Source organism: Pleuronectes platessa, chromosome 23 (genome assembly GCF_947347685.1).
Source record: "Pleuronectes platessa chromosome 23, fPlePla1.1, whole genome shotgun sequence".
Taxonomy (NCBI): Eukaryota; Metazoa; Chordata; class Actinopteri; order Pleuronectiformes; family Pleuronectidae; genus Pleuronectes; species Pleuronectes platessa.
This window is the reverse complement of record NC_070648.1, coordinates 8,629,107-8,650,660: the sequence shown is the minus strand read 5'-3', so window position 1 is coordinate 8,650,660 and position 21,554 is coordinate 8,629,107. Positions and strand designations below refer to the sequence as shown.

Below are 21,554 nucleotides of genomic sequence, written 5' to 3'. Positions count from 1 at the left end.
TAATTTTTTCTGACAGACAGTAACAAATTAATTCCTCAATTTGCTGTCACTTGACAAATACCTCTTTTACACCACAATTAGCAGTTATACATATACATTTTTTTAAGTAAAAACAGACTGATGTGATAACCAGAAAAGTTGTTGATTTAATTTGACATGGTTCAATAATCCATTAATTAACCTACACTGAAGTATTCATGACCGATGACAGCTTTAACCACAAGACCAGAATAGACTGGAACACACAGTTCAACAGAAAGCACACGATGTGTATTTCTTCCGAACACAGGGGTTATTGTTTACCACAAGCATGTTCACGCTGAGGCTGGGGACAGCACAGGTAAACGGTGCCTCGGGGTGCCCTCAACTATTAGAGGGAAGAGCACTCCTGGAAGAACAACTGCCAACGACTTCGCAGAGGGCAGACGTGTTGATGCAGACACGCGCAGGTCCGTGCAGATGGCTGAGCACTCAGGTATTCTCTTATTGCGAAGCAGATTTGCCAAACCGGATCTACCGCCTCCCTAAAGTTCTATAGCGGTGGATGTCAGTAAATATTCAGATTGAAGTGACTTTTTTTTGTGATATTTCAAGGTAAATCCACTGATATATGTTCTCAGTGGTTTAAATACACGAGTGTGTGAAACGCAAGGAGAGATTTATGGGCTCTGCACATTCACACAGGTGTTTTCAGTTGTATCACCTGGCTAGACCTCTTCTCACGGCTGCGTGGGCGTGTCCAGACTGCAATTGATTGACACCAGCCTGACTCTCATTATAAGACAGGAGCCGAACTAGAAAAGATGGCGGACAAAATGCCACCTCTTCCCCCCAAAAAAGCGAGTTGTCTACTTAGTAACAGCTATACCACATCCAGCCAATCGTAATATTCCGCTGATGCGAGCACACGGCTGAGGGTTAACTAATCTGCACCCATTACCAAACGCCTGCGGTGATAATTCATCTTTATTTATTCGAACATCGAGATGTTGACTCAGACTTAAAGCATATTTGTTTCAGTGCCCTGGTGGGATGAGTTGACTGCGAATCTTACTATAGTGCAAAGTCGACAAACCTCTGAAGTGGCTTTTCTTCAGATCGGACTGGTGATTCTACAACTGTTTTACGTCCCGGTGCTCAATGAAAGTGCGGTTGTGCCTCGCTCCCACATTAATTTAGGCGGGAACCAGAAAATAACCGTCGAGGGACTTCGCTTGGCTCGGGGCTGATTGCTGATAACTGAAAGAATAACTGAAGAACACTTCTGTGTGTGCGTGCGTGCATGTTTGTGCATGTGTGTGCAGGGTGCAACTAAATAAGAACGTGACAGTTATGTTCTTACTTCTGGACACTCGCACCAGTTCTGAAACACTGAAGACTCCTGATTTGATGAAGCTGTCTTCCAAGTAGACTGTGGACACAGGCACATACAGGGAAATATTAACAGAAATACAATAATCATAAGCTTGAGCATTAGCTAAACAAATCAGATATCCTTGCAATTTACTAGATACATAATAAAAATGAGTAGAATTAAATTAGGGATAAGGACTTGCCTCTGTGTTATGTATTTCTTTGGGTGTTAAATTAACAATAATTTTGTATTAAATGCAAAATAATCCCAAAACTATGGCTGGATCATTCTTTATTTTGCCATTAATAAAGGTGCTTGTCTTTTATTTTGATGTATTTCATATTCATTTTTAACTCTCTTCTTTTTATTACATTTTAAATCTAGCGGTCGAAATGAGACGCAGAACGAAAACTTGCCCTTCTAGTTTTTTTTATATATTTATATTATATAAATATGCATTACAGTAAATTTTGTTCTGTTCCGCTGGACTAAACCCTTCCGTTCAGTTCAAAGAAAGAGTGACACGACAGGTGTGTATGGTGAATGTGTGTGTGTGTGTGTGTGTGTGTGTGTGTGTGTGTGTGTGTGTGTGTGTGTGTGTGTGTGTGTGGACAATGTAGTGACGCACTTTTTGAGTCAGACTCAAACTCCTGGAACGAATGAGCCTCTGTTGAACACAGTTTATCAGATAGACACATAAAACTTAACTGTCGACAATTACACTATTATCCTTGGATGCACTATCACAGCAAGAAGCATCCACCTTGCCGAGTTATTAAACGTGGTATTAGATTATTCTGACAAGGGGAGCTTGCTTCGGGAGCAAGATGAGGCCCTTTCAGCACAGTCAGATTTTTCCGCTCCTGTTTTCAGGAAAAATATAAGTTTTTAATGATAATTATAATGTATATTTCTTGCAATGCTGAAATGTTCGGTGCAACGCTAATCAGAGCCTGCCAGTCAAGTGAAACAGTTAAATGTGTTATTGACACCCAAATGACTCCAGCTATGCTTTGATGCTGTGCCGAGGGCTCTCTGGCCGTGCCAGAAAGATAGGCAGCTCGACTGGTACCTACAAAGCCTAATGACTCCTGTGAGCCAACGGCTTTTGCAGGGGGCGGGGGGGGAACCGTGCCACTGCCGAAGGCCTCCCAGGCCTGAGTCATTGGCTCACTGGCATGTTTTCGTTGGCAGACGCCTCGGCAGAACCTGCTCTTGAGGTAGAAAACTAATTATACTTCTGGAACTATTTTCATACCAACATTGTGACGACACAGCTCGGGTCAGTTCAGGGGAATAGCTCTGTCAGAGAATACTCTCCGCTGGCTCGACTCACCTTGATGCAGTCCACCACCAGCCAAAGTTGCAATCTGCTGTGACACTTTATGCAATGTGTTTGATGTTGCCAATGGGATGATGACAATTCAAATTGAATGATCCTTTAAAATTGTAATTCCTCCTGAGTCCACGCAAAGTTAAAAAAACGATAGCCTTGGCTAGTGTATGTCACAAAGAAGTTGAAAAATAGTTCAGATTTTAATTTAACACCTTTTACAGAAAATATGTCAATTCAGGTTATGTAGTGTGTATTGATGGACCCTTTGTATGCAGTTTAATAACTATACTATCAGCAGGAGTGTTTTTTTCATTTGAAAATGGCTGCTTTTACGAACTTGACAGTAGAACACATGGTTTGTGACGAGGTTGCAGCCTGGTTTTATTACAGGGAAGGCTTTGCTACTCTGCAAGTCACCGGGTTCACAGCAGCTCAGCACTATTCAAATGAGGCAAGTTGTGCTGCGCACAGTTTACTGTACAGCGGGTGCGCTGCAGGGGAACAATGGAGTAGTGACAGATGGGAAAGGGGAGGACAAGTGATACTGTACATACCTGGAATAGGATTCTTGCCTGGCTCATTGTTACTTGGACTTCCTGACTGCTGTGAGTCTGCAAACATGTAGAGAGAGACAGAGAGGAGGGGCCACGTTAGTTTAACATGAGGACAACAACATACCTTTTCTGGTTTATCCTGTCAGGACTGATAACTTCCAGTAAAGAGCCTCATGGCCGCATGAAAACATTGTTTCCTTATAATAGAAAATACATAAATCTGAACTATTACTTTATTCATAAGCATTTATTTACTTGAAATGAATGCTTGCCTCTTACTGGCACTTTAAAATTAAGAAACACATTCTATCATAATGCACAAGAGGACAAAGTGCAATTCAGGACTCAGGTTGTTTCCTTCAGTTTCCTTCCGGGATGACTAAATGTTTTTTCCTTATCTGCAAGTCGAGGAGAGCATACCTACTGTACGTTACACAAGACAGCCTTGTTTGAACAGTACTATCATGAATGGGAGGGTAAACCGAAGAAGAAAAAAGCTCTGTGTCTGACACAGGATAGCCTGAATGTTTTTTACCGGCAGACCTCGAGGTAATTTTTCAAAGGGGGCCGAGGGAGTGTCGAGAGGGTACAGAATGTGTTCAGTCCTGCTGTGCAAGGTACGAGCACAGAACAAAATGTGGAGAGAGGACAAGAGGGGCGGGAAAACACAAGGAAACATGAGTGGAATTCTTTCCACCCGCTACGGTGCACAGGCTTTGGTATGAGACGGCCCGAGTTGACGTCTTTTACCTCCGAGCCCCGCTGGGAGGGGAATCTATCAGTCCGTCAGTAGCTCCTGCTCTCGTTCACGCTGACAGACCCAGGGCCCTTTTTGCCTCTTTTAAATTGTTCAGCATTAAAGTTGTGAAACATCACAATTGACGATATGAAACAATGTCTGATTTCCACCCGTGCATGAGTGGATGGCGTTTTTTGTGAGTGCAGCGTCTTGAGCGGAACCCCCACACGGATTCAAACCGGCCCGAGCCGAGACGACAAGGTGGAAACAGTGAACTCAGATACCCCTGTCTAGCAACAACACCCATGTTCCTGCCGAAGCTCTCATGAGCTGCATTACACAGGCAATGGAGAAAAGGGGGAAGAGAGGGGGGGGAGCGAAGAGAAAGAAGAAAAAAAAGTTGAAAGATTTATCCCTTTCTTGCTCTCCCTCTATGTCTCTCTCCCTCTCACTCTTGTTCCCCCTCTACTAAATTTGACTATTAAACAGCGCTGCAAAAACAGAATGTTCTTGGCCGAAGCTCAACAATGACAAAGTAGGGAGGGAACAGGACCATACGTTAAGAGGAAGAAGAAGAAGAAAAAATCCCCCTCTTTTCTGGGTGCTTAGCCCCAAAAACACACGAGAAGTTATGGCCCTACGATATATCTCTGCTCTGCTTCGTAAAACAGTTAAAACTTGACGTGTGCTTTTGGAGGTCTTAGAGGATCTTTTTACAGTCTCTCAGAGCCAAAGAGGTTGAGGAATTCTTGACTGTTTCTAAGTCTTAAAACTGTACGTCTCAATTTCTCAGAACCTACAACTGTGTTTTAAAATTGCTCGTTTTGTCCAATTAGTAGTCCAAAACTAAAATAATGGTCTTTATACAATTAAATATAAAGCGGTGCCGCTGATATAAAACAAAAGCGTGAGAGGTTTCGACGCATGAAAAGTAAATGAAAGGAGCCGAACCTCTTCGCTACACTGTTCAATGTGAAACCAGAGGATGTATAATGTGAAATCCTTGTTCGGTCCAACAACCTCGCTCTGCTCGAGTTCTACAAACAGAACCGACTTTCACATTCCAACAAGACCATGTCAGCAGTTCTTGTCAAATCTGGCTCGCTCAAGATGGACTGACCCAAACCGAACTGGCTGCAAGTAGCATCCTCATCGTACCATCTGACATCAGATGCCTCGCCAGAGAGTTGCAAACAATCGCCATAAAGAGGTTAGAGGGATATGTGTGTTTAGTAATTTAGTATGGCCCACAAAGGATGTTATAAAAATGTAAATGGCCCGCGATACTTAAAGGTTCCCCCAGTCCTGCCCCTGACACACACACACACACACACACACACACTCAAAGTCCGTAAAGCAGCTTTTGTGGGTGAGCTGAGGTTTGTGTGGATTTGGCACGGCACATGTCCACAGAGTGATTGCAGGGAGCTCAGTGGCCTTGTCTCCCTGTCTCCTCACACCACCACCACCACCCCCATGCCACATTGAGAGTCATCCATCAGTGTAGTTATGACTGCCAACCCCAAGCTCGCTCCCCGAGAACTGCTGAGAGGGAAATAAACGGATTGAGGGATGGCGGGGGGGGGGGGGGGGGGGGCAGAGGAGAGGAGAGGAGATAGACCCTGAAAAGGTAGCAAGGGGAGAAATGGAGCGAGGAGGTGGAGGTGGGAGCGGTGCACCGGTTTGTTTTTCCTCGTCTTTGTCGGGGGCTGAACAGGCAGCCATGACAAAAAAGAGCAGATGGCCGTGGCAATTAGAGATCCCAGGAAGCATCCTCCAGCATGAGGCCCCACCGTAGCACCAGGAGAGACCACCTGGATGACTCAAGGTGGGATGCAAGCATATGGAGCATCTGCCAGGCCTGCGCCAGACCTGGAAACACCTCCTCTATTGCATTACATTTTACCTTTGACCCAGGTAGGCTTCATGCTCCCTGTCCTTCTTCTAGTTCTAATGGGATTTTATTATTGAGTACGCGCAGGTGCATATATGTCAGCCAGGCCGTGAGGTTGCTATTTTTATCGATTAAGGATGTTTTTTTAAATCAACAGGTATTCAAATGAAACCAAATTTTTTAATCATACACAAGTAAATAACTACATTATCCTGGATTACAAATTTAAGTGCAAATATAAATTAACTGCAAATTTTGTATTTAAAAAAGGTAAAAAAAAACAATAAGAGGGGCATGAGTCCTGTTATCTGTAGCACAGAGGTGTCCTGTGCAGAAGCCCGGGCCAATCTGATAGTCTTCAAATAAACAGTAGTGTAACCTGCAAATAAACAGTTGCGGCCGAGGAGCCTGAGCTTTGCCCTGGAAGCTTGGCAGGGCTCGATCACAGAGCCAGACACCACACACACTCTCTCTCTCTCTCTCTGTCTCTCTCACATAAACACACATAAACACGCACGTACACACACGGCACTTTTCCAAAAACAACATTTCTTGGCACCCACCGTCCCTGCCACTTGTTTAAATAAACAAACCGGTTCATGAGGGAAGTGAAAAAAGCCGTACCACGTATGAATCAGATAATCTGTTGTTACTCAGCTAAAAAAAAAAAGAAAGGGAAAAAAGTAGCAGAGGGGGCTTGTGGATATTTTGAATGTGTCCATGAGTTCTTACACCTTCTTGTCCGGTGGGATACTTATCATTCCACAGTAACGATTAGGGCAATTAGGGGTAATGGCAACAGAAATCTGGCTCAGCAAGAAAGTTTCTCAGTGCTCATGAGGCGTCTCCACGCCCAAGTGTGTTGCTCGCCTGGATTTTATAATCACTTAAACACTCACACACACTCTCCCTAACCCACCCACTCATTTTTTGGCATGATACCCTTTCTGTTCACACTAAATTGCGGAACACACATACACATTCACAGTGTGGATTAAATTATCCAAATGCTGTAGTATGTGACTTCTTCTTTTTTATTTTTTTGGACAGCGGCGGTGCACGTTCCCAGCCCGCAAACACTCGCAGACATGTTCAGATATCCTCCACAAAAATCTGTGCGCACGCGCGACACGCACACCCTGCAGATGCATACCGCTGTCGACATTTCAGGAGGAGAAGCCTGTCTGGCAGCCATTTTATGCCGAGCGGGGTTCTGTGCACATGTATAACACTCTGGCTGCCAGAGGCATGGGTCCCGAGCCAAGACGCATTTCAGCAGCCCGGGGAGGCGAGGGGAGGGCAGTGTGGAGGAGAGGTGGAGAGGGGTGGACTCGCAGAGAAGTAGGGAAACAGGGAGAGGGAGTAGGGGCAGAGAATATCGACCTAATTACGGAGCAGCTCCGATGCGTAATGTTTCGACAATACAGCTGCTCCTGAGTAAATATTTGATGTGGCCGAGCACACTTTCTGCTCAGTGTCCTCCTGCTTTTCTTTCCTGTTCCGCTGCGGGAGACTCCAGCGTGTCCCTTGTTGGAAGTGAAAAATGAATGTGTGTCTGTGTGTGTGCACGGCACAGGGTCATGCAAGTCTTGACAGTATGCACAAATGACTGTACATGTGCCGTGTGTGTGTGCGTGCATGCATGTGCGTGCACTTTGTTCCATGTCCTCCCCTGCTCCTGGCTTCTATCATTCGCAGCTTTGTTGATGACCTCACACTACTTGGGCTGGCTTCCAACAGCCGGCAGAACCTGCTCCTTTCTCCAAATCTCTCTTTCTTTCTTCTCCTCACTATCTGTCTATCGCTGTCCCTGCGCCTGCAACAGTATCTGTCCTCCATTGTACCTTTTCATACCCGCCTCTGTGTATATCTACTATTCAGAGTGTATCTGCGACCATATCGTCTTATCTGGTGAAAAGTGTATCTTTTTCGTTATTTGCAGATTTTGTTCACCTCATATCTTCTTTTTCTTTCTGCGTTGGCGCTCTCCCCGCTTTGCCGCCTTTTTATGCCCCCTCTCTCTCTTCTCTTTCTACCTCTTTGTCTCTCTATCTCTCTCTTCTCTCCATCCCTCGCGCTTTGTTGTCTAAACAAAGTGGCCTTTATCAGGATGAGCCGCAACCCAAATTAGAGCCAAACAAAAGATATGGGCGAGGAAATCTGCCCGCAAAAGAGGGAGGATCTTATCGTGCCAGCCATTGTGTGCCAGCCTGCCAACTGGCGATGCCCCCCGCACCGCTGACCCCTCCCTGCAAACACATTCACACACACACACCAAATGCTGGCATCCCGGCGCCCCCCCACCCGGGCTCGTGCATGGCATTCTGCAAAGGGGCTGGCACCTGACCCGGCCGAAAGGAGAGAGATGTTGCCGCCGTGGGTGAGGGGAGACAAATGTGCATGGGAACAGGACGCCATCTTGGGGTGGCACTGTCTCACAAGGAAGACGAGCTTTGACAGCAGTGAAATAAAAACTCAAATGCAGAGAGTCTTCTTGGTTTAACTATTTTAAATGTTTTTTAGTATTTGTGGATGTTAACCCCTCCCATTTATTACTGTTCATCATTTATTAAGACTGATACCTCTGACCAGACAGATATGGAGAGTATTGTGTTGCTAAGATGGTGTTCCACCAGTAGTTCACATTCACTGTGTGACACTGTAACTATTATCTCATAATTGGAACAAGGCTAGTTGACCTGTCTTATTGACTTAAAGGAGCACCTGGTAATCCCGATAGCTACCCTATCAAATGACTGCAACTGACGGGGAATGCAGGTACAATAGGATGAGTTACACACAGAGGCACACTCACACTCACACACACACACAAACACACACACACACACACACACACACAGATTCAGACGAACATAAGAGAAAGGCTGGGAGAAAGTGAGAGGGGGCAAAGTTGAAACGTCTGTGAGAACAATGACATTTTGCTTCTTTTCTCCAAGACAGACACCACAGACTTGTTCAATAGAGCAGGAGGACACACACACACACACACACACACACAGACACACACACACACACACACACACACAGACACACACACACACACACAGACACACACAGTAGGACTGTCAGGGTTTTGAGACTTATGGAATCAAGTGGGATCCCAGCCCAAACAAGAACAATGACAAGCATGTGTGTGTGTGTGTGAGTGTGTTTGTGTGTATATTTGTCTGTACGTGGTTGACTGTGTGTGACCCGGCTCACTTGTGTGTGTGTATCTGAACACACACACATATGCGTGTGTATGGGTGCGCACGCATGGAGATCATCAGTGTGTGTTTGTTTCTAATCAGTGCATACTAATGCCGGTGAAGAGCGGGCCCTCTTTCTCTGCGCCGGGTCTCTGTGCCTTCTCCTCCGTAAACTCTCACGGCAGTGAAAAGAGGAGAGCGTTTTAACCGAGCTGGGAGGACAACAGGCTCCTCATTGAGGTCACCAAACAGTGTGGACGGGGAGGGAGCACATTCAGTGGCGAGTGGGCCTTGAACAAGGGACTGAATGGACTGACGGATCATTAGCCACACCGGCCCGAGAGAGGAGACGCAGGAACCGGGCTAGCACAAAGAGATACACAGCCACAACACCAAAGATGCAGATGAGGGTTAAGCCATCTAGATTCAACTTCTCCACCTTTTAATTTGTGAAATGAAGATTACTTGCGTCCACGACTCGATCCCTGTGCATACAAAGCTGAAAACACTCACTCTGTGTAGTCTTGCCACATGTAAACACACACACACACACACACACACACACCTCCGCCGACCCGGCATCCTGCGGCGAGCTGTGCCGTACATACGCGATGCAGTCAAACCGAGCTGCAGACAAACTGAACAACGCGACACGGTGGATCATCTATCCCGTGAAAAATGACCAAGCTGGCCTCTAGTCAGCGCAGCGCCCCACTTATGGTTTCCACCTCCTCCCACTGTGTTTGTCGTTTTCTCACAATGCTGCCTTTCCTTTTGCCTTTTTTTTATTACATTCCTTTCTTTTTCTATGCTTTTTACTGTGTCCCTTTTAGTTCTCTCCCTTCCTGTCAGCTTACTGCAATAACTTTTTATCTCCTCCATGGCACCTGGCACCTTCCATTGCATTAAGTGTTAAGACACATCCCTACATGGTCGTCAAAAATAATATGTGCCAAAAAAGTGACAATGAATGACAATGATAATCTTAATCCTTAAAGTAAGAAATCTGAGAGATATGGGGGGGAAAAACTTAATAAATTAGTGGATAAAACAAATGAAACGGTTTATTGATAGTGAAAATAATTTGTGGATGAGGCCTTCAAATGGTTTAGACATGTATGAGCCGATTTTCCAAAAGTGCAGACTCCTCATTCACAGGTTTAATCAGCGTTAAGTCTGGCCTGTGAGAAAAAGGGAACTTAGCATCTGCGCTGAAACAATGGGCCCATCAATGGCCAACCTCGGCATCTTTCTGGTATGCACCAAACAAACAATTAGCTTTGTTGTGGCATAATTGACTGGCAGGACCGGGTGGCATTTACATTCGCCCGCTGTTGCCACCCTGCCATTCGGCGAGCCCGAATAGAAAAGAATGGGTCCATACGAGGGTGGAAGGTTGGCCACATCGCTCGAAGAGACTTTTTTTTTTCCTCCACGGTGGCAAACTTCCAAGCAGGAGCGTTTTTTTTTTGTTTTTTTTAATGCACGGCTGTGGCGGAAGGAGGGAATGGAGGGCGGAGTGAGGACGAGACTATAGATTTCATTATGCATGCGTGTTTTCTCATTCATTGTAGTGGTGGGAAGGGGAGAGGGGTAAGGGGTGCATGGTGGGAGGGTTGGTGAGGGGGGGCAAACCAATGGCATTCCGTCGTTGTAGTCCTCCTCCTACACACACACACACACACAGACACACAGACACACACACACAAGGAGCAGTCTGGGAGCGAGCCGCTATAGGCTAATGAGGTGACACTCACCGTCTGGAGACTAGCCAAAACAGTCCATTAACTCCTAGCCAGTAGTTAAGAGGAGAAGAAGGAGAAAGGTGGTGGCGGGGGGGTGCAGGGGAGAAAAAGAGGAGGCGGATAAGGCTGGGGGTGGCTGGGGGGGGTCACGCGGGTGAGGTGGGCGGCTAGCCGATGGGCTGGTGGGCGGAGCATGTGAGGGGGAGAAGAAGAAAAAAAAGAGAAGAGAGTCTGAAGTCTTTCAGGATGTGAGGGTGGGGGGTATTTCTGCAGTTTTGTAGTTGTGAATGAATCAGCGGGGTGGCTGCTGGGGTGGGGTGCGGGGGCCTGTGCACGAGCGTTCACTGTCGGCGATTAGGAAAAGTAAGACTGTGTGTGTGTGTGTGTGTGTGACGGAGTATAGAGGTGGTGGGGTGGGCGCTGGATGCCGCGAAAGAAAGGGGGACAAGGGAGATAGATCCAAAACCCCCCAGTCAGGCAGACAGACCTTTGACAGAGGAGCTCTGTGATTCGCCTCTTTCATCTTCAGAACCCCCCTATACACTCGGATAATTATGAGACAAATGCACCGGACCCCCGCTGCTTGAGTGGCAATGGGCATGGGAGGCCAGAAACACAGAGAGAGGGTTCAAACCTGCACGTCTCGACTGGTCCAGAGGGAGGGGTAGGGGGGGAATGTTCACTGGTGGGGGTGTTTCGGGGGTCTGGGAATTTCCCCACTCTCCCAAGAGAGACGAGTTGGCCCACAGATCATAGTTCAGGGACAGCCTGGTTGCGATACTAGCGAGGTCTCAACTGCTTTTTAGCCACCAATTCTCTTTCAACACACACACACACACACACACACACACACACACAAACACACATTACTGCTATTGTTTGGTTTTCAAACGCACTTTTCTGAAATTCATCTGAAGCAAATTACCCAGATTTTCTGACACGCAGCTGGCACGTCTGTCGTTTTATTAGTGTACTGAATGGCGCTCTGCTCTGCCCTGATAAGCAACTGCAACGGCACCTACATCTTTATCTCGCACCCACCACGCGTATAGCAGTGCAGCCTTACCCCTGAAGCAAACAGGCAGCGGACATTCAACTGCACTCAACAACTCTATGCCAGCAAAAATCTATTTGTAAAAGAAAATCTTGTAAATACAAAAAAAATAATAAGACAACCTCTTATTACATTGTGTCGTTCTTTTTTGATGCCGATAATTCTTTTCATTTTTTCTTGTCTTATTTCAGCTGCAGAAGCAAGGCCACTTCATTTTGACTGAAGGCCTGTGTAATGTTGTGTCTGCGAGTCCTCTGCCAGTGATGTGTCAGTGATTGTCAGCGCTTACGGAGGCGTCAGGCCTCAGCCAAGAGGAGTTCCCACTGGCTGAGAGCAGCAGGCCAAGCCAGGGCGACTGGGTGCTCCCTCGCAGGGCAAAATGGCTCAACTCCAGCTGGGCGAGAGGCCACCAAGGATCCCTGCCACCCATTGCCACTGTTTGCACTCTCTGAGCTCTGCCAAGGGAGCAGTGGTGAAGCGCGCACACACACACACACGCCTGCCCACACCTTTAAACTGGGGACGTGGTAGGATTTATCCGATCATAGAATGCCACCACATCTAAGACCAGATCTTGGCCCAAAACAGACAAAGAAAACAAAGCGTGCACTCATTCAGACGATTTTGCTGGCACTGCTCCCCTGGAACGGGACATCGGGTGGAGAAAGGGGGAGAATCAACCACAGAGTTTAATGTGTCATTACAAGCATAAAAACAGACTACTGACATTGCCAACAGATGTCGAGCCAGTTTATTTTTGCCATTACAACTCCAGTAGGGAATGAAGCAGCAGGTGCAAAAGAACGCAGTCTTGTAGCTTTCTTCTTTACTATCCCGGCTACTGTGCTGCTGCATCATCATTTCTCCTCATCTGTCATCCGCTTCATATTGGATCAAGCAATTAATATGTATTGAAGCTGAGGTTTTGGCCTACATGTGGATAAGATATTACGTATGCACCACATGGGTGAGGACTGTACCCTCTGGCAAAGCGTGGAGCCTAATTTCTAATATTGCCCCCACTTTTCAGAACTCCCAACTCCCAAATAGTGCAGTAATGATAGAAAGATGTTTTAACTCTTTAGGCTGTGAGTCTTTCAGATGTAGGAGGCGAGATTGTTGGTGGTTTTTTAATGCCGGCTGCCTGCCGCATGGCCAGTAAAACCCCTCCTTTCCTGTTAATGAGCCCGGAGACAGGGCTTTCAGAGGCCCCCAGTCGGAGCTGGCCCAAATCAAAGCATCCATGGGGATCAAGGCTCGGGGCCAAGAGGGTTTCTTGAGGGAGTGGAGTTCGGGTCTCTTCACTGGCACAAGACCAGGGCGTGAAGCTTTTAGAGCAACAGGGGAAATTATAGGAGTAATTTGACAAAACCACTGCTCTTATAAAGAAAAGCATTGGTGGTTCTCACTGCTTCAGGTAAGTGCCTGTTTGGTGACTCATAGTCAGATATGGAGCAGCGATTTAAAAAAACTAAAGAAAAACAGCATCATAAAACAGGCTCTCACATAATTCAAAAGGAAGTGACCGCCACAAGGTCAAAGTGTTGGCAGCGGTCCAGAGACAGTGGAGCTCCTCCGCTCCTCCTGGATACTCCAACTGTCTGGAGGTATCCAACGCACAGCGGTGAAGGTGCAAGCCAGGTTTTACTCTTTGTGGCTGTAGGCCCCCCATGCACAGTTGAAACACAAACACCCAGAGACTCAATGCAGTCAGCAGCCCGTCACTTACCGCAATAAAGCACTGTATAATCATGACAAAACATCCCGGTCTTACAGGAGATCAAAATGCAAATCTTATCTCTCAGGGTTAACAGAGTATTCCCACTGCCACACCACAAGTGTGTGATTTATAAATCATACTTAAGTGCATGCTAAGCAAGATATTCACAGCCAGAGAGAGACACACGCAGAGAGAGAGAGCGCTCTATTCCACATTCCTGGCAAAAACACAGGGCAAATCTGTTCTGTGCTACTAAGGCCTGCTGGGGCAGCCCCCTCTGCCACTGCAGGAATAACAACATGTGGTTTGGCTGCACAGCACCGGTTTACAGTGGGAAGAGGGGAGGCGCTAAATTAATTTCAGATTCTGTTGTTTGAGACTCGTAAACAATGTTGCAGCAAAGCATGGCATCCAGAGATGCGGCTGCATTGTTTGGTCCCATGTGACATTGGCAGCTTCTCTGGGTTCTGGGGCCATATTATCTGATATGTAACAAACCAAATTTGCATTGCAAACTGCGGTAACATTGAACTCAATGTACGCAAAGCAGGCACGCTGTGTCCTCAGGCAAGACAAGCCTGGTCTTCCTTTGCTATTTTGGACGAGAACGTAACGAGCATTTGTTTCGTCAAGCATAGAACAAAGATATTGTCAGTGTGACTCACTCGGCAGGTTTCAGTTTGTCTGAAGGTACCCCGAAGATAGTGGTTCTGCGGTTATATTCTTGCTCTGATAAAGTTAAAAAGGGAAGGCTTTCCTATTAAAAGCAACTTTAAGTCGGGCTGTCCTCAGAGCTCGGCTTCAGCCTTTCCCACGAGGCTCCCAAACCATAATCTCTTGAAATATTTGCACAGATGACGGCAGGGCCCGGCTGTTTTGACATAGAGCGGCATGAGCGAGATCTCGCCGTCACTTTTTCCATCACTTTTCAGTACAGGAACAGGAATTCCCCTTTTCCCTGTAAGCCGCACGCAGATCTCTTCCCGACCCGCACGACCCTCCCTGCCCTCCTTCCTCCACTTCCTCAGCCAGCTAGGATTCGTCCACTCAGGCTACACGGCTGGGGCCTTCACAACCCCTTCACAGCCGGCTCCCACAGTTCATGCTTTCCACTCGTTCAAGCATGTTGTTTTCCTTTTATCGGAGATGCGAGAACGCTTGTTCGCTGCAGATCAGGGGTGTGTGGGAGGGCCAATAGGGTTTACAGTGAGTGCTGCAGGGAGGGATGAGGAGAGAGATGAGTCCTGCTCTGCCTGGTTCAGCTCAGGAAGGCACACAGGGCAATCAGGGCTGTCTTTGTTTTATATTTCTGGAAAAGTCGTCTCTGTGCAGCGATTCTCACCCACACCCCTCACTGATGCTGGTTCAAACAGCAAGCGGCACAAAAAAAGTGCTCATACGCTTACGTAGAGTTTCCATTTTTCCTCTCCTGAACACTTAGCGGTGCCTCCCAGGCAGACAAATGTTAACAGAAATATTACACGGATGTCAAATGCATTGATGACATTTGCCTCCAAGTGATTTTCCATTGTCTGAACTCCTCCTCTACCGATGTCCTTCAAAAGGATCTTTCTCTGTTGCCTTAAATCAATATTTTCATTCATCAAAATTATACAATGTCTTCAAACTGAGGATTTCAGTTGTTTCACTTCACTAAAGATGCACTGAATACAGAGTGACAACGGTCCGAAGGCCATAAAACCATAATCTCTTGATGCTAGCCACAGCATTGCATCATGGGAACAAGAAAGAATAATCCTCCTTTTGGCAAAACATCTTCATCTCTCTTAAGTTTTTTTATTCTCCTTGAGGCCTGCTTGAATAAAAAAAATAAGTATCTCTTCACTGACACTGACGGCTCAACAGGCTTGTTACACTCGCAGAGGTTGGCAGCCTTGAAGGAAACACTTCCCATTCGCGGTGCGGGGCATGCTCCAAGCCACTTGAACTTGGCATGGGCTCACCTGGGAACAGCCTACCCGTAGGACTGCCACACACCCTCCACCTCAGCCAAGGCAGGAGGCCTCACTGTAAACCACGGCAGCCAAAGTCAGCCACAGGAAGAAGGAGGTGGCAAGTCTTCTTATCAGCGTTTCCCCTGTTGAACTGCTCAACAGTTTTTTTGAACCGTGATAAATAAACAACACATGTGTGTTTAGTGTAAGCACTTGGGCAGAACCTCCAAATATAATTACATGTGTCATACATGTAGAGGAACATGTTTGAGACTCAGAGAAAATAAGTGGAATTTATGTTACCGGCCAGGACATACAGTACAGGGGCTGCACAGCCTTTCACAAAGGACAGAATTGTGTGTACAAGGTGACTTTTTTTTCTATCAATTGAGAGAGAATTACACAGATCATATGACACCATATGGAATTCTTTTTACACATAATGTATTTCCTTTACAGGCACTGTGAAAGGCGAGGCCTACAGGGAGTCCTCTTTAGGAGGAGGGGAGAAGAAAAAAAAAGCTGTATGTATGGCGAGGAGGGACGGGGGGGGTGGGGGGAGGGGGTCGAGGGGTTTAGTGGGGCGGTCCAAGCACGCTCAGCGAAAATATGCCTCATGCACTCGTTGAACTTGGGGCCTGCGCGGGCTTCTCTCAAGGTTATAGGAGAGGCCTGTGAGGAGAGGAGCAGGGGAAAGAAAGCCTGCAGCAGAATGCAGCAGTCTGCACGCAACATGGTTTGTACTGGACTCTGGTTTGTGGCGCTTTGACATATGCTTTACTTTCCTTTTGTTGTGAACACTTAAATGTGGAGGAATTAAAAAAAAGTGGTGACACCTTTTTAATAAAACTAGTTAATAGTATCCGAACAACACATTTAGGCACTGACAGTCAGCGACACTCACTGCAAAGTGTCTGTTACTCAGATAACAGGAGCAGCTCGCGATCACCTTTGACACCAGGTTTCCTTCCCTCCTCGGAGCCTGCCGGGACCTGGGCCGTGTATCCGCTGCCGCACCCCTGAGCCCTCGACCACACAAAGGTAGGAAGCGGCCGCCGGAGCAGGGCGCATTGTGACGAGGCCACTAAATCACCTCTCGTTTTATCCACCGCTGTTTACGCGCGTTTTCGCCGGAGGAAACCATAAAGACAACAAGGCCTAGTAAAGCGGCTTGCTGGAGAGAAGGGAGCACAGGCTGTTAGCTAATTGAATGATATGGATAGTTAGATATACAAGCTTTTGAAGTGACACATGTACACAGAAAACAAACTGTAATATCTAGTAAAATCGCACTGCAATAAATACAACTTATTTTAATTGTTGGTGTTAAATATGTGCCAGAGAGGTGCTGATTCACTCATGTAACTTTTAAAATCACTTTAAGCAATGCATAACACTTAATTATGTCTTTGATGATCTGACTAATTCATGGCTGAATTGTATAAGATTACAAAGATGTCACTAAAATGTACCCATGCTCTTTATAATATGGTGATTCCATGACCATGAATCACTGCCATGCACGGTAATTGCATATGTGATGGTGCACAGCATTGAGGACTGTAAAATCAACATGTCAGCGGAGGGGTCAAAGGGCAATAGGTAGTAAATGCTTGGCTGAATGAATTGGTCACTTGCCTTTCCCCAAGAATTAGGAGGCCATTAGCACCTCGTAAAAAGGGCCACTTCTCTGTTTTACAGCAGATTAGGCCGGCTTTCATACAAACAGCCAAGCAAAGAGATTCAAAGCTATCACGCAAGAGTGTGGAAAACAGGGTTCTGGCATATGTAGAAGCAGAAAGCCACAGAGGAATTATGTCTGCATAGCCTACTTCAATGCACAGATATCACTTTGATATGAGCTTATACAAGGCAGCAAAATCACTTCTTTAAAGTCCCTTATTTTCCCATAAAAAAACAAAACAAATTAGCAAGAGATGAAGTGGGTCATTCTCATGTCTTGATTAAAGTAGGCCTCGGCTTTGCCCAAGTGGCCGAGTGGCAGACTGCAAGTTCAAGTATGGCGCGCAGCGAAACGCCTTATCGAGACGCTTTCGTAAACAAGAGGAGGAGGAGGAGGAGGAGGGAGGAAAAGAAAATTTGCCAAGCATAATAAAGGGAGCTTCAAAGCAGCCGTAAGAGAAGAATCAGTCGGAGAATTAGAAGCCACTTGGGGTTGTCAATGTGATGGCTTAGATGTCACTGGAGAACATCTTCATGGACGTAAAGCGGGCAAACAAATTAAGAGGGATGAGCTCGCACTTGGTGGATTAGTTTTAGATTTATGGAGGCAACTCAGAGCTGGGAGAGAAAACAAGTCCGTCAAGGCTGAGACGACGTCCGCATAGTTTACACTGACTTAACCACCTTCCCACATTTGTTGATGAAAATGACTGAGGTTGAAGCGTGTGGCACAATGAGAGGCATTTTATAGAGTTATTAGGTCGTGGAGTCGTTCCAACAAAGAGTATCTGAGGGTACATTACAAACCGGCTCGACTTGACAGAGCACTTCTCATTAATGAAGACAGCAGCCTCATTTCCCTTTGTTAACCTTGGCAACTGTAGTACAGGCTGTTTGGTAAATACAGCTTTAAGAGTATGACAGCGCGTGTGTGTGTGTGTGTGTTGTGTGTCCCGATAGGTTCTGCATACTGAGCAGCAGTCCTGCCGCAAGCGCTCTCGATTTGCCGGCACTTCATAAGAAAAGGGTGTGGTGCAGGTGCTACAGGAGGAGCTGTGGGGGAACCTGTGGACTAAACTTAATGTTAAGGCAGTGGAGCTTGTTGTCGTCGATGCAGAGCACCTCACGAGCTTGTAACCTGAATGGCAGAAAACATACGAGCCGGCCTCAAAGTGTTTCGTGCCTTGATGATTTAAGCAGTTGGATTTTACTCTTGGCGGCGACCTGAGACGCTCACCAACTCAAATGTGAGACGATGGGAAATGCACATGCGAGGGTATTTTTAGAGCAGTGCAATTTCCCCGTGACACATTTACTGTAAAGGACCTCAAGAGTGATAACATGCCCAGATCGCAGTGGGCTGAGGAAAAGTGACAGTGATACTTGCAGCCACAGGAGAGACAGGCCAATTAATGCCAAGAAAAAGTCCTCCAAGCACAGCCCCTCTGTATAATCCCCCCAACCTACTTTGTGGGGGGAGCGTTCCCGCCTTTTGCTGATGTGCGGATCATTAATCACATTTCTTATCAAATGCACGTCCCTTGCCACAAATATTCAATCCCCAAACTCCGAGCTATGTGTGTCAAATGCTCCTCTTCACCCGAGCGAACTACTCAGACTTTCCATGACCAATCATCAAGAGAGATGAGCTGGTTAAAGTGAATGTAATGTTTATTTTGTGAAAAAAAAAAAAGAAAAGAAAATCAACAGTGCTAAATCTGGGAGACTTTTGAGGGCCTTCAAGTACCTCCACACAAGTATTTCAGTGCTACCATGTGAAAATGCACTTACTCATTAAAAGGGGGAAAAACGTGTGATGGCTTTAACTCCAATTTAGCCAATTCCACTTAAAGCCGGGCTCGCAAAATTCTCGCTCAGCACGCAGAACTGGCACTTGAGACATGAAAGGGCAGCTGCGACGTTTGGTTTACATTATATCTTAGTGGTTTCCACATTGTGGCCAGGGGATAAGCATCAGGAGAGGTTTATCTCTGTCACTGTGCTCTATGGAATATGTAAACACTATGTGTAATCAGCGCTGCAGTGAAATGGAGTGCGGGGGGGGGGGGGGTGTGTGTGAGAAAGTGAAGTGCTTTAGGAATAAGCCGCCATCTTACTCCTTGAGCTCGGGCAAAGATGGCACATGGGAAGCAAAGATGCAGAAAGCCAGGCACTATTTGTCGTGTTTATACAACTTACATCCACTTTTTAAGTCTGATGCAAGAAGAATTGTTGGGAGCTTTGGCATTAACTTTTACTGAAGACCTCCTCTCTCATCTCTCCTCATCTCCTCTGTCTCTTTGGCATCGCTCTCTCACTATGTCTTTTGTCCCCGTCACCCACCCCCGCGAGGCCGCGCCGCCCCCTTTTTGCAGAGGACGGGCTCCTTGTTTTAGACGCGGAGCCTCTCTCTCTCTCGTCTAGAGCCCAAGTTTTAATATGGTGTCCAATCAAAAGTGATTAAGCATCGCGGAGCACAAACAATGCTGGCCCTTAAATCTCTGTGAACCCTCTTTCACTGGAGCGAATGAAAGAGCACTCTGTCTGCAGCAGCAGATGACAGACGCGCGCTTGAAGATAAGTCTTCTCCATGAGCCCTTATCCTTCGAACACCCCGCCGTCGTACGACCAAAAGAAATACATAGAAAAGATTACAAACACGGCCGCATGGGATCCCACCTTCAGGGGCTTCAGTGGGGGTATTTTCCCAGTAAATGTTCCCTTTACAGCAGAGGGCCTTGAGATGATACCTAAACCCAGTGGCACCAGACAGGCAGAGCTGAGTGCGCGAGCCACCACGGATAACTCAGCTGAAAGGAATTCGGCCGAGCGTGGAAGAAAAAACACACATAGTCACATATGAAGACAAAGACAGTGCAGGGAACGAAAAGAACACGCAAAGAAGAACAAGTCCTCGATAATAATATCTGTATTTCTCATGAGAAAATAATTATTCCCCCTCAAAAACTTTTTTTAAACTTGGCAAAAAAAAAATCTAAAATCATCTTGCACATAAATTACCAACAATCACAATGCAAGATGTGTGCCGCGTGTAACGCTACACCCTGAACTAATGCGTTAGTTGCATGTGGTTCCTTCAAGACATATGGCAGCATGAAGGTATAAGAGAAGCTGGATACCGGGCGCAGCAAACAAACGCCAAGAGGATACTGTTCATGCCGGCCCTTTTAAAAGAACGCAGAGTGCAAGAGTAGTGTTGCAGCTTACAATGACACGGCAGCAGGACAAATGTTTCATCATTAATATAAGATGAACATGAGACAGTGTTGCGTAAATAGTTTTCAGCTCATGTAATGTAATCTTATAGCGCTGATCGGTCCCGCCCGGGTCTTATAATTAAAATTAGGTGTTTATTCTTCATAAAAGCAAACAAGTTTGAATCCAAAGGGGGGTGGGGGGGCTTTCTATAACCACACACATGCAGACGCGTTTCCAAAGTTGAAACAGAGAGGAGCAGACGAGCGTCATCACTCAGGGGTCGTGAGAGGGAGGAGCTGGTGCTATGACAACAAGACATCAGCCGTCTGCAGCCTGCTGCCGTCAACAAGTCAGCGTGAGCACTACCATCTGACTGGGCTTTCCTGACACTGCCCCCATGCACCCAGCCAAAACTAGCTATTGTTGCTGCTGCTGCTGTTGATGCTGGCTCCTGCTTTCAATTTCGCTAGAATGGGCCAAGTAATGGCTTCAGCATTTTGTGGTCTCGCCGACACATATGGTCCATGTAGCGATCTGGTCCTGTTTTTTCCCCCCCCACCTCTTCCCATTGATGGTTTTTTTTTTTTTGGGCCGTGTAGGGGAGATGTGGGCAGAGGGAGACCGACACACAGCCCCAGGGTGCTGGCCACAGTAATGGGGAGGAGGCATGCACGGGCCTTGTTTTGACTGCCATGTGGATTGGGCTCCATCGGGTCACTGCTGCAATCAGAGTGTGGGATCGGCCAAATAAAATGCTTGTTCACTTGCACCAGCAGGGTTCAGGTCTTCGTGTTCAAGAAATAAAACGTGCAGGAACTCCTGTTATCTACAACAAACTCCCTGGTTAAACAAGTCAAACACTATAGTGGAGAAAGGTTAAGCTTCCTTCCCAAGGATACTTTAGCAGATATGACCATATGAGGAATAAACCCTAGACCTTCAATAAACAGTTCACTAATATTTAAGCTATTGATCCATTAACACAAACAGCCCCCTTGAAAATAATCATTACATAAAAAAAAATTGAAAACTGAGAATAACCATATTAACCTTCTCTTTATCACTAACGTCACCGCTTATGTCGTCGCTGGT

The 21,554-nt window shown here is 46.4% G+C and overlaps 1 protein-coding gene across 6 annotated transcripts in view; it reads right to left on the bottom strand.

Moving 5' to 3' along the window:
* Positions 1-21,554, bottom strand: part of LOC128430074 (nuclear factor 1 B-type) — a 59,464-nt gene that overhangs the window by 18,201 nt on the left and 19,709 nt on the right. For all 6 annotated transcript variants that reach the window (XM_053416023.1, XM_053416024.1, XM_053416025.1 and 3 more), the window contains exons 3-4: positions 3,245-3,301; positions 1,343-1,411 (exon numbers count right to left, since the gene is read on the bottom strand). In XM_053416023.1, coding sequence (XP_053271998.1) covers positions 1,343-1,411; positions 3,245-3,301 — 126 coding nt within the window. The remainder of the gene's footprint in view (positions 1-1,342; positions 1,412-3,244; positions 3,302-21,554) is intronic.